The sequence below is a fragment of the Acomys minous genome (genome assembly GCF_964271855.1).
Source record: "Acomys minous genome assembly, chromosome: 3".
Classification (NCBI taxonomy): domain Eukaryota; kingdom Metazoa; phylum Chordata; class Mammalia; order Rodentia; family Muridae; genus Acomys; species Acomys minous.
The window spans coordinates 36,132,105-36,150,607 of NC_140485.1; the positions used below are offsets into that span (position 1 = coordinate 36,132,105).

At 40.0% G+C, this 18,503-nt stretch overlaps 1 protein-coding gene and 1 long non-coding RNA gene across 3 annotated transcripts in view; one reads left to right on the forward strand and one right to left on the reverse strand.

Annotated features, from left to right (window-relative positions):
- Positions 1 to 18,503, forward strand: part of LOC311594355 — a 36,394-nt gene that overhangs the window by 14,485 nt on the left and 3,406 nt on the right. The window lies entirely within an intron of this gene.
- The window catches only part of KATNBL1 (katanin regulatory subunit B1 like 1), a 52,421-nt gene continuing 41,981 nt past the window's right edge, over positions 8,064 to 18,503 (reverse strand). For both annotated transcript variants that reach the window (XR_014778064.1, XM_084775926.1), the window contains one exon: positions 8,064 to 16,715. Coding sequence is in view for 1 of the 2 variants with exons in the window: in XM_084775926.1 (XP_084632052.1) it covers positions 16,701 to 16,715 (15 nt within the window). In the remaining variant the exon portion in view is untranslated. The remainder of the gene's footprint in view (positions 16,716 to 18,503) is intronic.

Consider the following 18,503-nt stretch of genomic DNA (forward strand, 5'->3'; position numbering starts at 1 on the left):
TGGAAGTTTCTAACCTCCCATACAATCTAATCTAGGCCTATAATGTTTTCAGCCTCTGAGACTTACTGCTTAATAAGTTCACCCTTTCTTGTTTTTATTGAGGCTTGGTTTGGCTGGTTCAACTCAGCTGTTCTGGCTCAAACTCATCTGCCAGCTGACTTAACTCATTCTGGCTTCTCTCTTGGACCCTGAATTGTTCTGCGTGGCCTCAAACTAACTCCAACAATTTGGTCTAATCTGACTCCTCATTCTCTGACTCATTCTGCCTTCAACCTCTCTCTCTGTAAAACTCTCCCAGTAAAAACTGCCTCCTCCTCTCCTCCTCTTCCTCTTCTCTCTCTCTCTCTCTCTCTCTCTCTCTCTCTCTCTCTCTCTCTCTCTCTCTCTCTCTCTCTCTCTCTCTCCACCCCCTGCCTCCAATTGCCCCTTAAGTAGCTTCCCTTTCCTCTTGTCCTGAGAGTTGGGCATCTCCTATTCTCTCAAATCTTTCTTTGATTTGTTTCAAACATAGGTGCTTCCTTTCTACAAACTTTGAAACTTCTGTCTACTTCTGTTTACTTTCATTGTTTGGGATTAAAGATATGGACCACCATGCCTGAACCTAAGCTTTTCTTTACCTGAAACTTGCTCTATAGCAGGCTGGCCTTAAACTCGTATCTGCTTGCCTCTTTCTCCTAGATTAAAGGCATGTTTGGATGTGATTTATTGCCATGTTCTGAATTAACATTCCTCTAAACTGGTACTTTAAGGCTTATTATCTAATAAGTTTCTACATTCTTTACTTGGAAAATAGCTGGTTTATGAATAATTTATGCATAATAATTTCCTGTGTTAACTAATATATACAGAATAATTTTCGAGGAATTTAAATTCAGAACATGGTTGCTCTGGCAAGAGATCACATCCAAAGACCTTCTAGGTCTATGTGATCTGGCCTGGATACAAACATGCCTTTAATCCAGGAGACAGAGGCAAACAGATCTGAATTCAAGGGCAGCCTGGTATAGAGCAAGTATCAGGTAAAGAAAAGCTTAGACCCAGGCATGGTGATACATGCCTTTAATCTCAAGTGAAGATAAAGTTAGTTTTTAGAAAGAAGCACCTATGTTTGAAAGTGATATTTAATTGAGTGGCAGAAAAGGTGATGGATCAGAGAAAGATTTGAGAAAATAGGATTTGCCCAACTCTCATGAGAAGAGAGAGGAAAGGGAAGCTACTTAAGAGGCAGTTTTTCAGAGAAGAGGCAGTTTTACCAGGACAGTAATAGAGAGATGTGTTTCAGAGAGAGAACTCAGGTGAAGACAGAATGAGCCCGAAAATGAGAAGAAGCCAGAAGATTGATGGAGTTAGTTTGAGGCCAAGCAGAGCAATTCTGGACCAAGAAGCTGTATTAAAGTCAGCTGGGAGAAGAGTTTCAGCCACAACAGCAGAGTTGAAGCAGCCAGCCCAGAGCTCAGAAAGAGCACGTAATGGCGAGCTCTTTGAGCAGTAAGTCTCAGAGGCTGAAAACATTCTGGGCTTAGGTTAGATTATACAGAGGCTAGAGGCTTCCAGGACTGAACCAGGCCAGCAGAAGGAGGCAGTAAGCCTCCCAGACAACAACTGATACAGGAGAACAAAAGTTACTTTACACACTAGAGCGGGGGAGATATCAACCCTGTAAGCTATCTTGTCGGCTTCCTTTCCAAAATCCCAAATACTTGCCTATGTTCCATATGGGCTGCTTCTACTCTATCAGGCATCATTCCTCACATCATATGACTACAGGAGATGGTTCAACACACATAACAGTGCCTATAGTGGGGCAGTAACCAACTCTGTGGGCACTGAAATCAGCATCTGAAAATACACAAGACCCGCCTCTAACAACTAGCCATCTAACATTTATTCTGCATAAATATTCTGCATAAAATATGAAGTCCTACAATTAATGGCCTGTTGGAAGGACCCTGCTGTTTGAGGTTGCAGTCCTCCCAGTGTTAGGGTCCTGAATGCACTGAAGAAAAGATATCAGACTCAAAACAGTATGCAAGCAGCAAAAAGTGTTTATTTCTGCACAAGCCCAGAATGCATGGATCACCACTTAGACAAAATGGCGACCTTGAGGTGAGCTTACAGGCTCTTTTTCAAGACATTCATGGGAATTCCAACAGAGGAGTTGGCGACTTTTAACATGATTAGAACATTCAAGCTGAAAAAGAGTAGACAGACTGAAAAGGTGAAGGCAACTTTAGTCAGTGGTCATGAGTTAGTCATAAGACAAGAGATTACTAGACAGGTAGTAAACTAACCTTAAGCAACCTTAGCTTCCTCTGGCCAGGTGACTAGGCCGTCCTTGATTGGCTGCCCGTTTTCTGTGGTATTCCCAGTAGCTGCTGAGCTTATTTCTAAGGAATGGAGGCTCAGGCCTGCTCCAAGCTAATAAACTGAAGCCTGTCATGGAGTTGGCTAGACTTATTTAACCAGGCCTCCTCACCAGTCCTGATAGCCATTCTGAGCTTGGCTTTAGGAACCCCTCTCCCCAGTAGGGCCTCTGGCTCTCTGCCTGACTCCAGCTGGAGAGTGTCTTTACACGTAGATGCCCCTAACCACATTTGATATATGGCCTTTGACACAGCTCCCTGCTAGCTCTCCCCTCCCAGCGCCTATAGAATAATTAGGTTCTCTGTACCTGTTCATATGATGGGAGTGTGCTCCAAATGCAAAACAAGAATCCTTAAAGTTCCTAGTTTCACCCAATTATTTACACCTATTCTGGAAGCCTCCCACCCACTCCCCAAGGGCTATATACCCTTTGTTCTCCCTGATTAAAGTTGAACTAGCTCCCTGAAGTAGTTCCCTGAAGTATGTGACCTCTACCATGCTATGGCCTTCCAAGCTCTGTTTCTCATCTTCTGCTCCTCCTGCCTTGGTGGGCTTGTGGCCAATAGCCCCCTAAGGAGGAGCAGAACCTCCTCCCTCAATGACGGGAGTGTATGGAAGTGAATCCTGGTAGTAGTAAAGGACTTGCAGATTCCTCATCGATGGTATTGCAGAGTCTTGTTAAAGGAGATATTCTCTTGATAGAAAAATGGGTGCTAGTTGGTAGCAGCAGCTAAGAAGTATGGATGTCTGATAAAATCAGGCACCTGGTTCTTACCTGAGTATTTTGGTTTGGTATACATATGCAATAGTTCTTTGTTCTGTTGTCCAGTTCTTCAGCAATTTTGTATTGATTTTCTTTTTCAGTTCTGGGGATTAAATACATACCTCATACATACTGATCAAGTGTTCCATCTCTACATTTTACACATTGACTCCTTTTAATTGGTCTTATTTCTACTTCAAAATAGGGTTTCACACTGTTTAGCTTAGGCTGTCCTTGAACTTGCAATCAAACTGCCTTAGCCGTATGATTAGCTCAGAACACAAGTGTGTGCTACCACATCCAGCTTGAACATTTTTTAGCTCAGGTTACACAGACCTAAGAGCTAGAGATAACCAAGTGGTTATTTGTCTTAGTTTCTATTGCTGTGAAGACACCATAGCCAGGGCAACTCAGAGAAAAGAGCTTGTTTAGGGCTTACAGTTTCAGACGATGAGTTCATAACCATCATGGTGGAAAGCATGGCACTATGTAGGCAGGCAAGCTGAGAGCTTACATCTTGATCTACAAGCAAAAGGCAGAGAAAGCTACCTGGGAATAGTGCGGGCTTTGAAACTCCAAAGCCCACCCCTACTGACACACCTAATCTTTTACAAACAGCTCCACCAGTTTGGGGCCCAAGTATTCAAATATACAAGCCTGTGGAGGCTAGTCTTACTCAAATCATGACACTACTCACAATTTAAGTAAATATAGCTGCTTACACCGTGCCGTGGTCCAGGGAGTACACAGGAGAAGCATTCCACACAAAAATCGTAAGAGAAGAATAAACTAAGATAAGAAGCTCAAAGAGTGAGTATCTGGGGGAGGAAATGGGAGGATGGTTGACAGCGAAACAGCAGAGGAGGGAGAAGTGTTCTCAATACAGTGAGTTTGAAGGCTGGGAATAAAGTTGCACTGTGGCTCAGATGGATTGCCTGAAGAGTGTGCTGATGCTCCATGTGTGTACTCACACATGTGATGTTGAGAGGAAGCCTGAGGTGACATGACCATCACCCACATTGCAAAAATCCTTTAAGCTGATCACAAAGTATGAGTGAGAAGATAATAATTCTTTTAAATTCCTGCCTCAAAGACAGCTTGTGAATAGGTTCATAAAATTTCATCATCAACATAGCTATTGTCTCAATTATTAAAGCACCAAGAAATTCCAGTTAGCTCACTAGCAGCAGTGAGCAGAGGCCATTAACTCTGAGTGGATCTTGGGTCAAAATGAAATGAGTTAGACTGGTTTCTATCATAGGTGAGGATGCCCTTTTAATCTAAGGTCTAACTACAAAGTATGAGGTACACGGTAGTTTTGTTAACATCAACCATAAAACAATTTCAAAGAGGCAACAGTGATCAAAGAGTTAGTAAGTTTATAAAGTATTTGTTTGAATGCATTTTGTATTTAATATGTGCTACTGAAATTGATAGTGCCATGCAGAAACCATTTTTCACCAACCCTTCATACTGAAGTAATCAGCCCTAACCTTAGAAACCACAGATAATGCCTGTAATCTCAGCATTTGGGGAGGCAGAAGCAGGTGGATGTCTGTGAGTTCGAGGCCAGCCTGGTTTACAAAGTGAATTCAGGACAGCTAAGGATACACAGAGAACCCCTGTCTTGAAAAAACAAACAAGCAAACAAACAAGCAAACAAGAAACCACAGATACACAGCCACATATCCTAATCACCTGCTTTTAAGGCACTGATTTTCATTTATCTTTAAAATGTGTGCACCTATTCCTAGAGTTTACAACATGCACACAGCAAAGATATCTAACAGGATTTTTTCCCTCAATGATATTTTAAAACTATTTTTCATGCTGGGTGTGGTGGGAGGCAGAGGCAGGTGGATCTTTGTGAATTCTAGGCCAGCCTGGTCAACAAAGTGAGTCCAGGACAGCCAAGGCTACACAGAGCCCTGTTTTGAAAAATAAAAAAAATTATTTTTTATAATTTAAAAAATATTTATTTATGTGAGGGGGAAAGAGCGCATGCACAAATATGTGCTCATGAAGTCTAGAGGAGGGCATTGGGCATCCTCTATACCCCTCCACTTAGTCCTTTGAGGTAGGGTCTCTTCCTGAAACTGAGGCTTATGCTTTCATGACTAGGCAATCTCCAACAGTCCTCCTGCCTCTGCCTTCCCTGGCACTGGGCTTGCAGGTCTGCAGAGGATGGCCAGCTTATGTGGGTGCTGAGATCTGAACTCTGATCCTCATGATTGTACAGAAAGGGTTCTTAACCACTGAGCAACTTCTCTGGCTTGAAGCTGGTTTTAAGTCTCTGCTTTTACACTCACAGAATCTGTTAGCAACAAGACAATTTATAAAATAGGTTCATAAATTTTTTATCAACTCAGAATTAATAATTTGTTACCCTTCTGTGTTGAAATAGAGAAAAGGTGAACTAGTAATCAATTCCAATCAAATAACCAAAAGGATTTTCTCAAGTTGGTGTCAGGGATGCAGTTTGTTCAATGTACACAAATCAGGAAGTGTAATTGGGCACAGAAACAGACTTAAAGACAGAAGCCACAGGACCATCAAATGTGTATAGAAGTTCAATATTATTATATAATCAAAGCTCCAAGTAGGGAAAAATTAGGAACAGGAGGAACACACCTCACATAATAAAGCTATCTACAACAGACCTATAGCAAACACAAGTCTAATGAGGGAAGAAATGACAGCATTTACTCTAAAATATGGAGTGAGACAAAGGTGCCCACTTTTTTAAAAATTCAATTTAGTACTCAAAGTCTTAGGTAGAAAAACAAGAAAAATTAAAAGGTTATAAATAGAAAAGAATATCAATTTATCCCTACTTTCAGAAAACACAATGTTGTAGTTAAAGACTCCAAAGACTCCACTAAAAAACCCAGAATTAAGAAACACTTTCATAGCCAGGCGTGGTGGCGCATGCCTCTAATGCCAGCACTTGAGAGGCAGAGGCAGGCGGATTGCTGTGAGTTTGAGTCCAGCCTGGTCTACAAAGTGAGTCCAGGACAGCCAAGGCTACACAGAGAAACTGTGTCTCAGGAAAAAAAAAAAGGAGAAGAAAGAAAGAAAGAAAAGAAAAAAGAAAAACAAACACTTTCAGAAGGCAGGAGAGATGGCTCAGTGATTATGAGCAATGCACAGAAAATAAAAATAAATTATTTTAAAAAGAAACACTTTCAGTAAAGTAGGCAGGATACAAAATCAACAGCATTGTTGTATTCCAATAACAAGTTTGCTGAAAAATAAATCAGGAGGGAAATCCCATTCATAACTACTCAAAAATTTTTTAAATGCTGGTTTGGGGAGATGACTCAGTCAGCAACGCAGCTGACGCTCAAGCATGGTGAACTGAGTTTAGACGCCACAAACCCACATTAAAGCTGCATGTGGTGGCACATGCCTATGATTCCAGTGCTGACGGTAGAGAGAGGTGGATCCCTGAAGCTGACAGTTCAGCCTGTGTAGCTCAGTCAGTAAGCTCTAGGTTTGGTAGGAGAATAACGTATGAAAAGCAGTAGAGGACACGCAACATACATACCTCTATTCTCTACACTCTTGTGGACATGGGAAAAGAATGAGGGTGTTCGGAGACAAATGCTTGACAATGCCATGGTGAAACCTATTATTTTCTATTCTGATATTAAAAGAATTAAAAGACGAGGCCTGAAATATCCAAAGAGGTGGTCAGACCATGAAGCTTGAAATGAAGTTGATTTACCTTCAGAGACCAGGCTCCTAAACCACTTTTGGGGATGACTCAGAAAATGAAAACTTGTTCACTCTTCCTGAAAGCCCCACACTTGGGAAGTGGCCTCCTGTGCAACCCTGACTCTCATGTGCCCAACAGCAGGCCTCCTAGGAAAATTAGCTTCATGTTCATTTTAAAGATATTATTAAGAAAGGATGTAAGCCTCCAGATTTAAGTAATTACAGTTTGGAAGAAGGCTAGAATTATCTAACTTTACACTAATTTTTATTGTGTGATTCTTACTATGAAATGCCACACTTATAAGCAAAGGAATGACTTTCTGTATTACTTTTCTTACAAATTTTCTGTTTGAGCAGAGCAGCAGTGGCTCGTGCCTTTGATCTCAGCACTGGGGAGGCAGAGGCAGACGATCTCTAAGTTCAAGTCTAGCTTGATCTACAGAGCTAGTTCCAGGACAGCCAGGGATACACATACAGAGAAACTGTCCTGGAAATGAAACAGCAACAACAATAACAAATTAAAAACAAAACACTGAATTTTCTTTTTTATACTTAAATTGAACAATTTTCTTATAAACATTATGGAAGAATTTATAAAATATATATCTAACTCAAACTTTAAAAGTTTAATTATATAATTTACATATTAATACACACAAATTATATATTATATATGCTTTATTTATAATGTAATCACACACACACATAAATATACCTGATGTCAATGCTGGGGACCAAACTCAAGTCATCTGTGCAGTCCCATGGGTATTTTCTGAAATGTCTTGCTATATATTGTTTGCCTTGAACTTACTATGCAAACAACACTGGCCTTGAATACACAGCTTTGCTCCTACCTCATCTCTGAAGTTCTGGGATTACAAGTGTGTGCCACCATGGCTGGTTAAACTTTAGACAAAGAGACTATTTCTGCTATTAAGACACAAGGGAAAATCCTCAACGTCTTGTTAAATTTGTCTAAATAAAATTTAAATAGTACTTTAAATTTTCCTACTTTATAATGGTAAAGAACAGTACTATGGACATAAATTTGTTTGCAGCTGTTGTAGCGGGAAAAATGGCTGACAGCACGCACATAGCAGGCATGAACATACAAGATGTATTTAGATTGCTATCAGAACACCTGGGACTTCACAGAGGCTGGTCAAAATATTCATGTAAGATTTAATGTTTTATACAAAAGAAACACACATTAGACCCATATCCTTAAAGACATTTATTCTGAACAGAATATTCTTTGAAAAAATTTACATACATAAGGAGTAATAGAAATGCCTATTTCACTAAATGTGTATCCAAAGGTTATCTCTTTGCTCATCTGCTGTTACTATTTTGGATGAAAGCTACAACTTAATGGTGGATCAAGGTAGTGGTGTCAGATTGGCTGCCTGCTTTTCTACTTCCTGGCTGTGGAGCTGTGGGCAAATCAATTACCTTTTCTCTTCTTTCATTTCTTCCCACAAATAACTGTAGCACCAACTGCCTGGGCAAGGAGGAAGAGTTAAAAGCATTGAGTTTTTGCAGTCTCCATGAGTCCTTTTTCTTTTTCTTTTTCTCCTGGGGCCTCAATTTCTTTTCTTTCTTTCTGGCATTACTATCTTTTTTTTTTAAGTGATTTTTAAAAATTTGTTCATTTTATATCTCAATTGTAGCCACTTCCTTCCTTGCCTCCCAATCCCCTCTCCCTCCCTCCCCTAGTCCTCAGAAAGGGGAGCCCTTCTCCCTGATCATCTGACCTCAGCCTATCAAGTCTGATCTGGACTGCCTGTATCCTCTTCCGCTGTGGCCTGGCAAGGCCAGCCCACCAGGAGAAGTGAGCCACAAGTGGGCACCATAGTCCATGTCAGAAATAGTCCCTACTCCCCATATTATGGGACCCACAAGGAGACTGTGCTGCCTATCTACTACATCTGAGCAGAGGGTCTAGGTCCTCACCATGCATGGTCTTTGGTTGGTGCATCAGTCTCTGCAGCCCTCTCCTCCTCTGCCTGGACTTGTTGGCTCCATTGGTCTCCTTATGGAGCTCAGAACCCCTCTAGGTCCCTGTATTTCCCAATTCTTCCATATCTTCCATAAGACTCCCTGTGCTCCACCTAGAAGTTCGGCTATGAGTCTCAGCATCTACTTCGATTCCCTGCTGGGTGGAGTCTTTCAGAGGGCCTGTGTGGTAGGCTCCCTTCCTGTTCCTTCTCTTCAACTGCTTCACCTCAATTTCGTCTATGGCCTTCCATTTTTAAAGAAAAAGTAGTGTTTGTGTTTTTCAGTAGTATCCTTGATATGCAGCAAAAGGTGCATTATCAAGAAACCAAAGATTTAGGATAATTAGTGTAATTATTAACAACTGTTGGGAGAAAATATAGGGAAATAGGTATAATAAAAGTTTGACTTAGGCAAGGTGCTAAAATGTTGCAAGGGCTCATGTACAAATAGGAATTGCTCTCAAAGTGCTGAATAGATCACACACTGCAAGTGACTCAGCAAAATCTGTTAGAAGGCAATGGATTTACTGAAAGCTAGTTCAAATAAAGGGGTGTGATATTCCCCTGAATGCAGAAAATCAAAGCAAATAGCCTACTAACATAGTATATGAATGGCAATCTTCAATCTCTTGAATATATAAAAGGTCAGATCAGGCCAAGGTGAAGGTGTTAAGCCTATTATGGATTAAGGATTTACTTCTGCTTCAGTGTGACGTGAGATGCTGACCAAATGTGTCAAGGCAGGGTAGGCAGTTTTATCAAGGGCTCTGATGACTTAGTATCATAGATTGGAACTGGTAATTATTTTGAGATACTGAAATCAAGTTTGATTCATATCTCATAATCTATATAAGTGAAACCTACGTCTCCTGAAAAATCTTTTTGTGCCTCAACCTGACATATTTAAACCTCAGGTCTCCAGATCCTAGCTCTGTGTCTTCTACAGTTAATATTTGTGACCCTGTTTGCACTAAGGAACACTTCATTCTACGTTCTTAAAGGGAAAAATTCTAGCTCTTGATGTAGATCAATGTTAGAAATTTGAACCAGTATTTGAAACCTTGTATTAAATCACTAGCACCCAAAATCAACCAACCAACTGACCTCTCAATTGCCTGACTACATTAAACAACTCTAAAGCTAAAAGTTCTGTAATTTCCTCTGAGATCGGTCAGGAAATGTACTCTTCTCAGCTAACCACACCCTTATAGAGAGAATGTTTTTGGCATATGGCTTGTGTTAGAAATGTAATCTGCAGTCATTGCATATCCACTGTATGGTGCCAATTTCATTAAGTAATAATATTTTTAGTTAAAAAACACACAGAAGATGGAGACAGATACATTTATAGACTGGTTTTATGTAATTTATACTTTTTTTCTGTAAAAGATGATGTAAAAACACAAAGGAGAGGTTGGATGTAGAGATGGCTATGGTTAAAAGCATGTACTGTGTTTGCAGTAGCTCATTAACACCTGTAACTCTAACTCCAGGATCTGATGCCCTCCCCTTCCCTTCATAGGCATGTGTATTCACGTACACATTTCACACAGACATTCACACATCCACATAATAAAAAATAGATTTTAAAAGAAAATACAAAGCAGCTCACTTGCCATATATAAGTGTAAATGTTCCCCTTAAAGAGCTAGAGACAGTAATTAAGAAGAATGTTTGTTGCCACAATTTAGGAAAGTAGGGGGAAAACAATACTTAGAATTTACCAAGTAACCATTTACTTAGTAGGATTCAAAGTGTATAGTCCAGCAGGCTTAAGATAATGTATATTAAACAGGACAATGACTTTATATATAATGTGGAAGAAAATTAAAAAATGAACCATAGAGGGGGAAAACTTTAAAAATTGTTAGCAGTTTCTCTCCTGAAATGGCTAAACAAGTCTTTATTTCAGTGTAACTAATAATTGGTAAGTTTTGAAATCTTTAGCTCAAACAAGATGACCTGAGAATGAGATAATAAGAATGTGGATGAAGTTCTCATCAGGAAACCTTCCCAGGAACTCCACTTCTACAAACATTCAGGGAACAAGGAAGGAACATTAAATAAAAGTTGCACAGAACACACTGGAAACTGTTATCACCCAAGAACATCACAGTGGGCAATGTAATGACATGTAAATATAGATATATACAGTTCATTTATGTATTTTCTGTGGCACTGGGACTCTAACTCAGAGCTTTGCACATGCTTGGCCAAGGGCCCTGATGCTGACCTACAACCCAATCCTTTTATGTAACTGTATAAAAATGAACAGGATGACCATGATATACCAAACTCAGTAGTAAATTATCACAAGAAGATTGAGGTACCTACTGATACAAGGGCAAACAAGTTCTTTCTTCTAGTTTGAAGAAAAAGCCAAGCTGGGTATAGTGGCCCAGGATTATATGCCCAGCAGCGGGAAGCTATGGCAGGAAGCTTGAAAATTTGAGCCTGACCTATATAGTGAGATCCTGTCTACAAAACCCCAAACAAACAAAACAAAACAAGAAAACCCAACCCGACCCGTGGTTTTAATGCAGTGCACTACTTTTACATTTGAGTATAAGATTGCTTAGTTTTGGACCTTCGCAAGAATGCAGGGTAAAACATAAGACTTCTAGTATGGTTTTAGAAGTATAGTACATTTACAACTTTCTGAGGTGGATGATAATTTATCATTGGTGCTACGTGTCAACACACAGTAAGGAATTGGGCAATGGCACACCCTTGTACCAGTTAGCTCAAATTGGGGTGCAAAATCACCTTAATTCTCCAATAACAATTTGGGGAAACTTGAAGTATGCCTTTATAGAACTGAATCAGAATGACTTAAAAGAAGTTTGTTTTTGTTCCACTGCAAGAAAGAAAAATTCCAGAGTGTTTTTGGATTTTGAGACTCTACTCTTGTACTGAACTTAGTCACTGTGATGAAGCAAACACACTGCTGTTGTTAGTGCTTACAACAACTGCATTTGGATATTCCTAAGCCCTCAGATCACTGCTAATGAACCATACTGTATTGGTCTGAGTTTCTTCTTGCTACGCAGTTAGCTGGGGCTTTGATTCTCAGAAGATGAGAAAAGAGATTGCTTGAGAGATAATATCTACTAGAAACTCAAGTATATGTGGTAGGACAAATGGGAGTGCCAGCTGCCGCAGCAGCTCACAGAAACTATATATTTTATAAATACCCTTTAATTAAGGTATTTGATTTCAAAGATAAAGCGCAATTTGTCGTATCACACACTAGACAACAGCTGCATCATATTTCATGTCAAACACAAAATCTGTAAACTTCCATATCAACCTATATATATATATATATATATTTTTTTTAAAGAGTTTTACCTATGTGTGAGTTCCTAGCTCTACCTCCTCATTGTTGAGATTAGAGGTAAGCACCACCACAGGAGCTTTTATGTGAGTGCTGGTGATCTGAACTTAGGTCCTCAACTTAGTTTGTTCACTTTTTGAAAGTGAATTTTATCTTTAAAAAGCTTCTTATAAGTGACAAAACCAAAAATATAAAATATTTTAAGAAGTATTAATGTACTAATAAATTTCTGCCAATGTTCTGCTATCTGTTGGCTTAGTAAGTGTTAAGTCAGAAATCCTTATGGTAGAGGCCAGAGAGTTGGCTCAGTTTGTAAAGGCATCTGCTGTCTGACACTGTAAGCAAGCCTGCCAACCTGAGTTTGATCTCAGGAGGCCATTGTGAAGGTGAAAGGAAAAAACCAACTCCATAGTCGTTCTCTGACTGCCATGTATGCACCACGACATTTATGCCCATACATATCACATATACAAAATGAATTTTAAAAAGTAAAATAAATTAAAAATCATGAATCCATTGAGTCCTCTTGTTGATGTGTGCTGAAGCAGGGTCTCTGAGCCCAGGCTGGCCTTAAAATTGAGCTTCTCAAAGACTAGGATTAGAGAGATGTGTGCCAACACTGTGCTTAAAAAACTTGAACCTGAGTTGGGTAAGATGGCACACACCTGTAATTCCAGCACTTGGGGAGGCAGAGGCAAGTGGATCTCTGTGAGTTTGAGCCCAGCCTGGTCTACAAAGTGAGCCCAAGACAGCCAAGGGAGAGAGAAAACAGTCTCGAAAAATAAAAACAACAATAACAACAACAACAACAAAAAACCCTTGAATCTGTACTCAGTTAAGATAACCAATGGCTTTATGAATAATATGCAGAATTACGTTGCTAATTTTTAAAAACATTTAAATGCACCTTCTTTTAAAAGCAAGCTAATATAAAAGGGGATTTCAGAGTTGACAAAGGCTAAGAAATTCTGTCTATATAATAGGGTAAAAACCTTTATATGCTAAAAGCAGTGATGTTTAGCAAGTCAACAGAACATCTGTTTATTAGAAAACCCTACTCTTTATTCCCCATGAAGATAAAAATCACCTTTTGGGGGCTGGAGAGATGGCTCAGCGGTTAAGAGCACTGCTGGCTCTTCCAAAGGTCCTGAGTTCAATTCCCAGCAACTCCATGGTGGCTCATAACCATCTATAATGAAATCTGGTGCCGCCTTCTGGTCTGCAAGTGTATATATGCAGGCAAAACATTGTATACATAAATAAGTAAATCTTTTTTTAAAAAATCACCTTTTTGGCTGACTGTAGCAAGTATGTATGTACAGGAAAGTATTGAGACTTCTGTTGATGGTGGTATTATCAAAGGGTCTCAGTATTTAAACTTTGTGGCCTGGAATTTGCTATACATACAAGGATAGGCTTAAAATTCTCATTCTCCTGCCTCGGCTTCCTGTATATGGGGATTTCAGGCATGAGCCACCATGCCTTGTCTACACACACACACACTCACACACCATACAAATATAAATATACATACATGTTACCTTACTTAGTTCTTGGCTAACTTTTATCTATTTCTAGCCCAAAGCAATTTTCCTCAAAGACAAAATACAATTATACTTGTAAAGTGAGCACACAGACTCCGTAGACTGAGGGTATGTTACTGTTCACTGATAGAGTTACCTGCCTACCATGCAAAAGGCCCTGGATTCTTAACATAGTACAAACGGCAATCTTACCAAAAGCACTCTACAGATTCAACACAATCCCCATCAAAAACTCCAACACAATTCTTTACAGGCCTTGAAAGAACAATACTTAACTTTGTATGGAAAAACACACTACCCAGGATAGCTAAAACAATCCTGTACAATAAACGAGCTTCTAGAGGTATCACAATTGCTGATTTCAAGCTGTACTACAGAGTTGTGATAATAAAAAACATTATTTTATTGGCATAAAAATAACGGTTGATCATGAAAGTGAATGGAAGACCTGGAGGTAAACCCACATAACTATGAGCACTTGACCTTTAATAAAGAAATCAGAAATATACAATGGGGAAAAGGCATCTTCAACAAATGGGACTGGTCTAACTGGAGGTCTACAGGTAAAAGAATGCAAATAGAACCATATTTATCACCCTGCACAAAACTCAAGTCCAAGTCCAACTCAATATAAAACCAGATACATTAAATCTAAATAGAGGAGAAAGTGGGGAACAGCTTTGAACTCACTGACACATAAGACAACTTCTTGAACAGAACACTAACAGCATAAGCACTAAGATCAACAAATTCATATATGGGACCCTCATGAAATTGAAAAGCTTCTGTAAGGTAAAGGGCACTGTCAATAGGACAAAATGGCAACCGACAGAACAGGAAAAGATCTTCACCAACTCCCCATCTTACAGGGAACGAATACCCAAAATATATAAAGAACTTAAGAAACTAGCCATCAAGAAACCAAATAATCTAATTTTTAAAAAAAATGGTGTACAGATCTAAACAGAGAATTTTCAACAGAGGAATTTCAAATGCCGAAGAAACACAGAAATGTTTAACATCTTTAACCATCATGGAAATGGGAATCAAAATCACTCTGAGATTCCATCTTATACCTGACAGAATGTCTAAGATCAATAACACAAATGACAGCACATACTAGTGAGGATGTGAATCAAGGGGACACTCCTCCATTGCTAGTGGGAGTGCAAACTTGTATTGCCATTTTGGAAATCAATATGGTCATTTTTCAGAAAACTGGGAATCGATCTACCATAAAAACCCAGCTATACCACTCCTGAGCATAGACCCAAAAGATGCTCTTCACCGTACAAGGACGTTTGCTCAATTATGTTCATAGCAGATTTATTTGTAATAGCCTGAATATGGAAACAACCTTGATATTCCTCAACTGAAGAATAGATAAAGAAAATGTGGTACTTTTACACAAAGGAGTATTACTCGGCTGCTAAATTTGCAGGCAAATTGATGGAACAAGAAAAGATCATCCTGAGAGATAACACAGATCCAAAGACAAACATGAGTACGTATTAAGTAAATATTAGCTATAAAGTAAAGAATAGCCATGCTACAATCCACAGACCCAGAGAGGCTAAATAACAAGGAGGGCTCAATGGGAGAATGCATGGATCTCTCAGGGAAAGAGAAATAGATTTTGCAGGTGGACTGGGGGTGGGTGGGGATGGAAACAGGAAGGATCGGGTGAGGAGGTCGGACGGAGAGAGTACTGGGAGAGACACTGGAATTGGGGGAAAGCTGCATTTTGGGGGTTAAGTAGAAACCTAGTAAAATGGAAAAATCCCAGAAATCTACCAGGTGACCCTAGCAATGACTCCTAGTAAGGCTTCTAGAGGAGGGGTTGGGACACCATCAGCCACAAAACTTTCAATCTACAACTTGTCCTGCCCACAATAAATGCTGGAATAAAGGTGGTGCAGGACTTGTGGCAGTGGCCAACCAACTTGAGGCCCATGCCACAAGAGGGAGCCCATGTTTGACATTGCCAGAAGGGACAGGAACCAGACCAGAGAACTATGATAAAACCAAACAGGCCCAAGGCATGGGGCATGACAGGGTTTTAATCAGAGAAGCTTCATCCAGGAACTGTTGGAGGCAGATGCAGAGATCCACAGCCATTATACAGAGCTTGGGGAGGCCTTCAGAAGAGGGAAAGGAGGATTTTAGGAGCAAGAGGAGTCAAGGATACCACAAGCAAACAGACCAAGAACAAGCAAGGATCATAGGTGTTCAGAGATTGAACTGATAATCAAAGAGTCTGAACTGGGTCTAACCTAGGGCCTCTGCATGTATGTTATGGTTCTGTAGCTTTGTTGGACTCCTCTTAACACTGAGGAGTGTCTCTGACTCTTTTGCCTGAGCTTAGGACTCTTTTCCTCCTTTTGGGTTGTCTCATCCAGCCTTAATATGCCTAATCTTACTGTAACTTGATATGCCATGTTTCATTGATACCCCTGGGAAGCTTACCCTTTTCTGAGGATCAATGGAGAGTGGATCTGGGGGAAAGGGGAGGTGGGGGGAAGGGGTTAGGAGGAGAAGAAGGAGGAAAAACTGGGGTTGGGATATAATATATAAAATAAAATTTAAAAATACAAACACACACATGAACATACACATGTACAAACAGAAAACAGGACCAAGTGGTTCCCCATGAAGTAGATTAATACATTTAAATTGGGGGGACTGTTTTCAGAAATTAATATGTATCTTTTGTGACTTGAAAGATGAGTTTATTTAAAATCACTGTCATGACTCTCCATTACTTTTAGATAAAAGAAGAAAACACCCAGTGAACATTTTTCAATTCTGAGAATTTACATGTTTCACACATTATTGAAAACACTCATTGCATTTTATAAGCAGTCCTCACTTGTATGGATTTTATGTGGAATGCAGAGACAATATAGCAGAGAAAACAGATGTAACAACCTTTACAGTCATATGCTTCGTTTTGGTAGTTTAATTTTGTTGCAGCACATTCATAACCCAATTGCCTAAAACAAAAGGAGAAAATGGGATTATTTTTATTCTAGAACTATCTATTTTCTGCTATGCTATCAAAAATAACTCTGGAGTATATTAATTATTTCTTTATACAATCTAGGTCCAAATATCCCATAGCTTTGCTTAATTCCTTAAGATATAAAAAATAGCAATTATTTGCCAGGCTTTGTGCTAAGGATTAGGGATTAAGAGAATATAGTCTTCTGGCCTTACGGGTCTACCAATCTATCTGAGAAGACAGTCAACCACAGAACACTGGTAAGTTGTGATAAGAAAACAACAGGGGTAAGGAGTATCTCCCTGCACTAGCCACAGAGGCTACAAAGACTTCCCACAGAACTGCGAAGGCCAAGAAAGTGATTAAACAAATGAATCTGGGGCAGAGTACAGGAGAACAAAGCATTTTTCAGCACAGTATACCCCAAAATTGAACCAAGTGCTTTCTGTCTTGTAGGGAGATCCTGAGATAATGAATGGTACAGTTTAAATGGGCAGCTGAAAAGCTCATACACTTGAAATGTTGCTCAGAGCTAACAGTATTTGGAGGTGGGGAGCTTGAGGTGGAGTAAGGATTCAGTGAAGTCATGAAAGCAGGAAGGAAGACCTGAGCTACCCCACTGTGATGTAGCATGAAAACCCTCCCTAGGCAGATGGTGGCACATGTGCTTCAACTCCCTAGCCTTCAGACTGTAAACCATAAACCGTGGAGCTGAGGATGCAGAGTGGGTGGAGAGTGCTTGCCTAACATGTACATGGTCTTGGCCTCAATCCCTAGCACTGAAAAAAACAAATGTATGATGAATATGTCTATAATCCTACCACCTGGGAGGTTCAGGTAGAAAGATCAGAAGTTCTAGGCCAGCACTGTTCAGATGTCTCAATCGGGAAGGACACTGCCACCAAGCCTAATGAACTGAGCTCAATCCCCAGGCCCCACATGGTAGAAGATGACCCTATTCCTACAAGCTTTCCTCTGACCTCCACCACCACCACCCACCCCACCTCTGCAAAAAATGTTACAAAAAAAAAAAAAAAGCTTAAGACTATCCACAGTGACTTAGCAAGCTTATGCCCACTGTGGGATACTGAGATAACATTATCTCAAAAACAAATTACAAACAATTCAGTCCCAGGTATTTTCTTGTAAGAGATAACAAGACACCGCACTTTTAAAAGATTGTGTGTGGAGGCCAGAGGACAGTCTCCGTCATTCTCAGGAAGGTCTGTTTTTTGGTTTTTTGAGACACAGATCCCAAATAGGCTACGCTGGCTGGGCAGCCAGTGAGGCCCAGGAGTCTACCCGTCTCCTTCTTGTACCTGAGATTACAAGTGCTTACCAAGTGTGGTATTTATAGGGCTCTGGTATTATTATTATATTTTTTTAGATTAAAAAAATTTTTTATTAATTTATTCAGATTACAACTCAATTGTTATTCCACCACTTGTATTCTCCCATTCCTCTCTCCCTCCCACTTTCACCCTATTCCCTCCCCTAGGTCTATGACCGAGGGGGACCGCCTCCCCCACTATATGGTCATAGGCTATAAAGTCTCATCTTGGTAGCCTGCTTCTTCTTTCTTTGAGTGCCACCAGGCCTAAGGGGAGGTGGTCAAATATGGAGCACGAGAGTTCATGTCAAAGTCAGTCCCTGCTCTCCACATAATTGTGGAGAATGTCTTATCCATTGGGAAGATCAGAGTAGGGGTTCGATGTTTACTATTGTATTGTCCTTGGTTAGTGCAATAGTTTGAGCAGGCCCCCCTGGGCCCCGATCCACC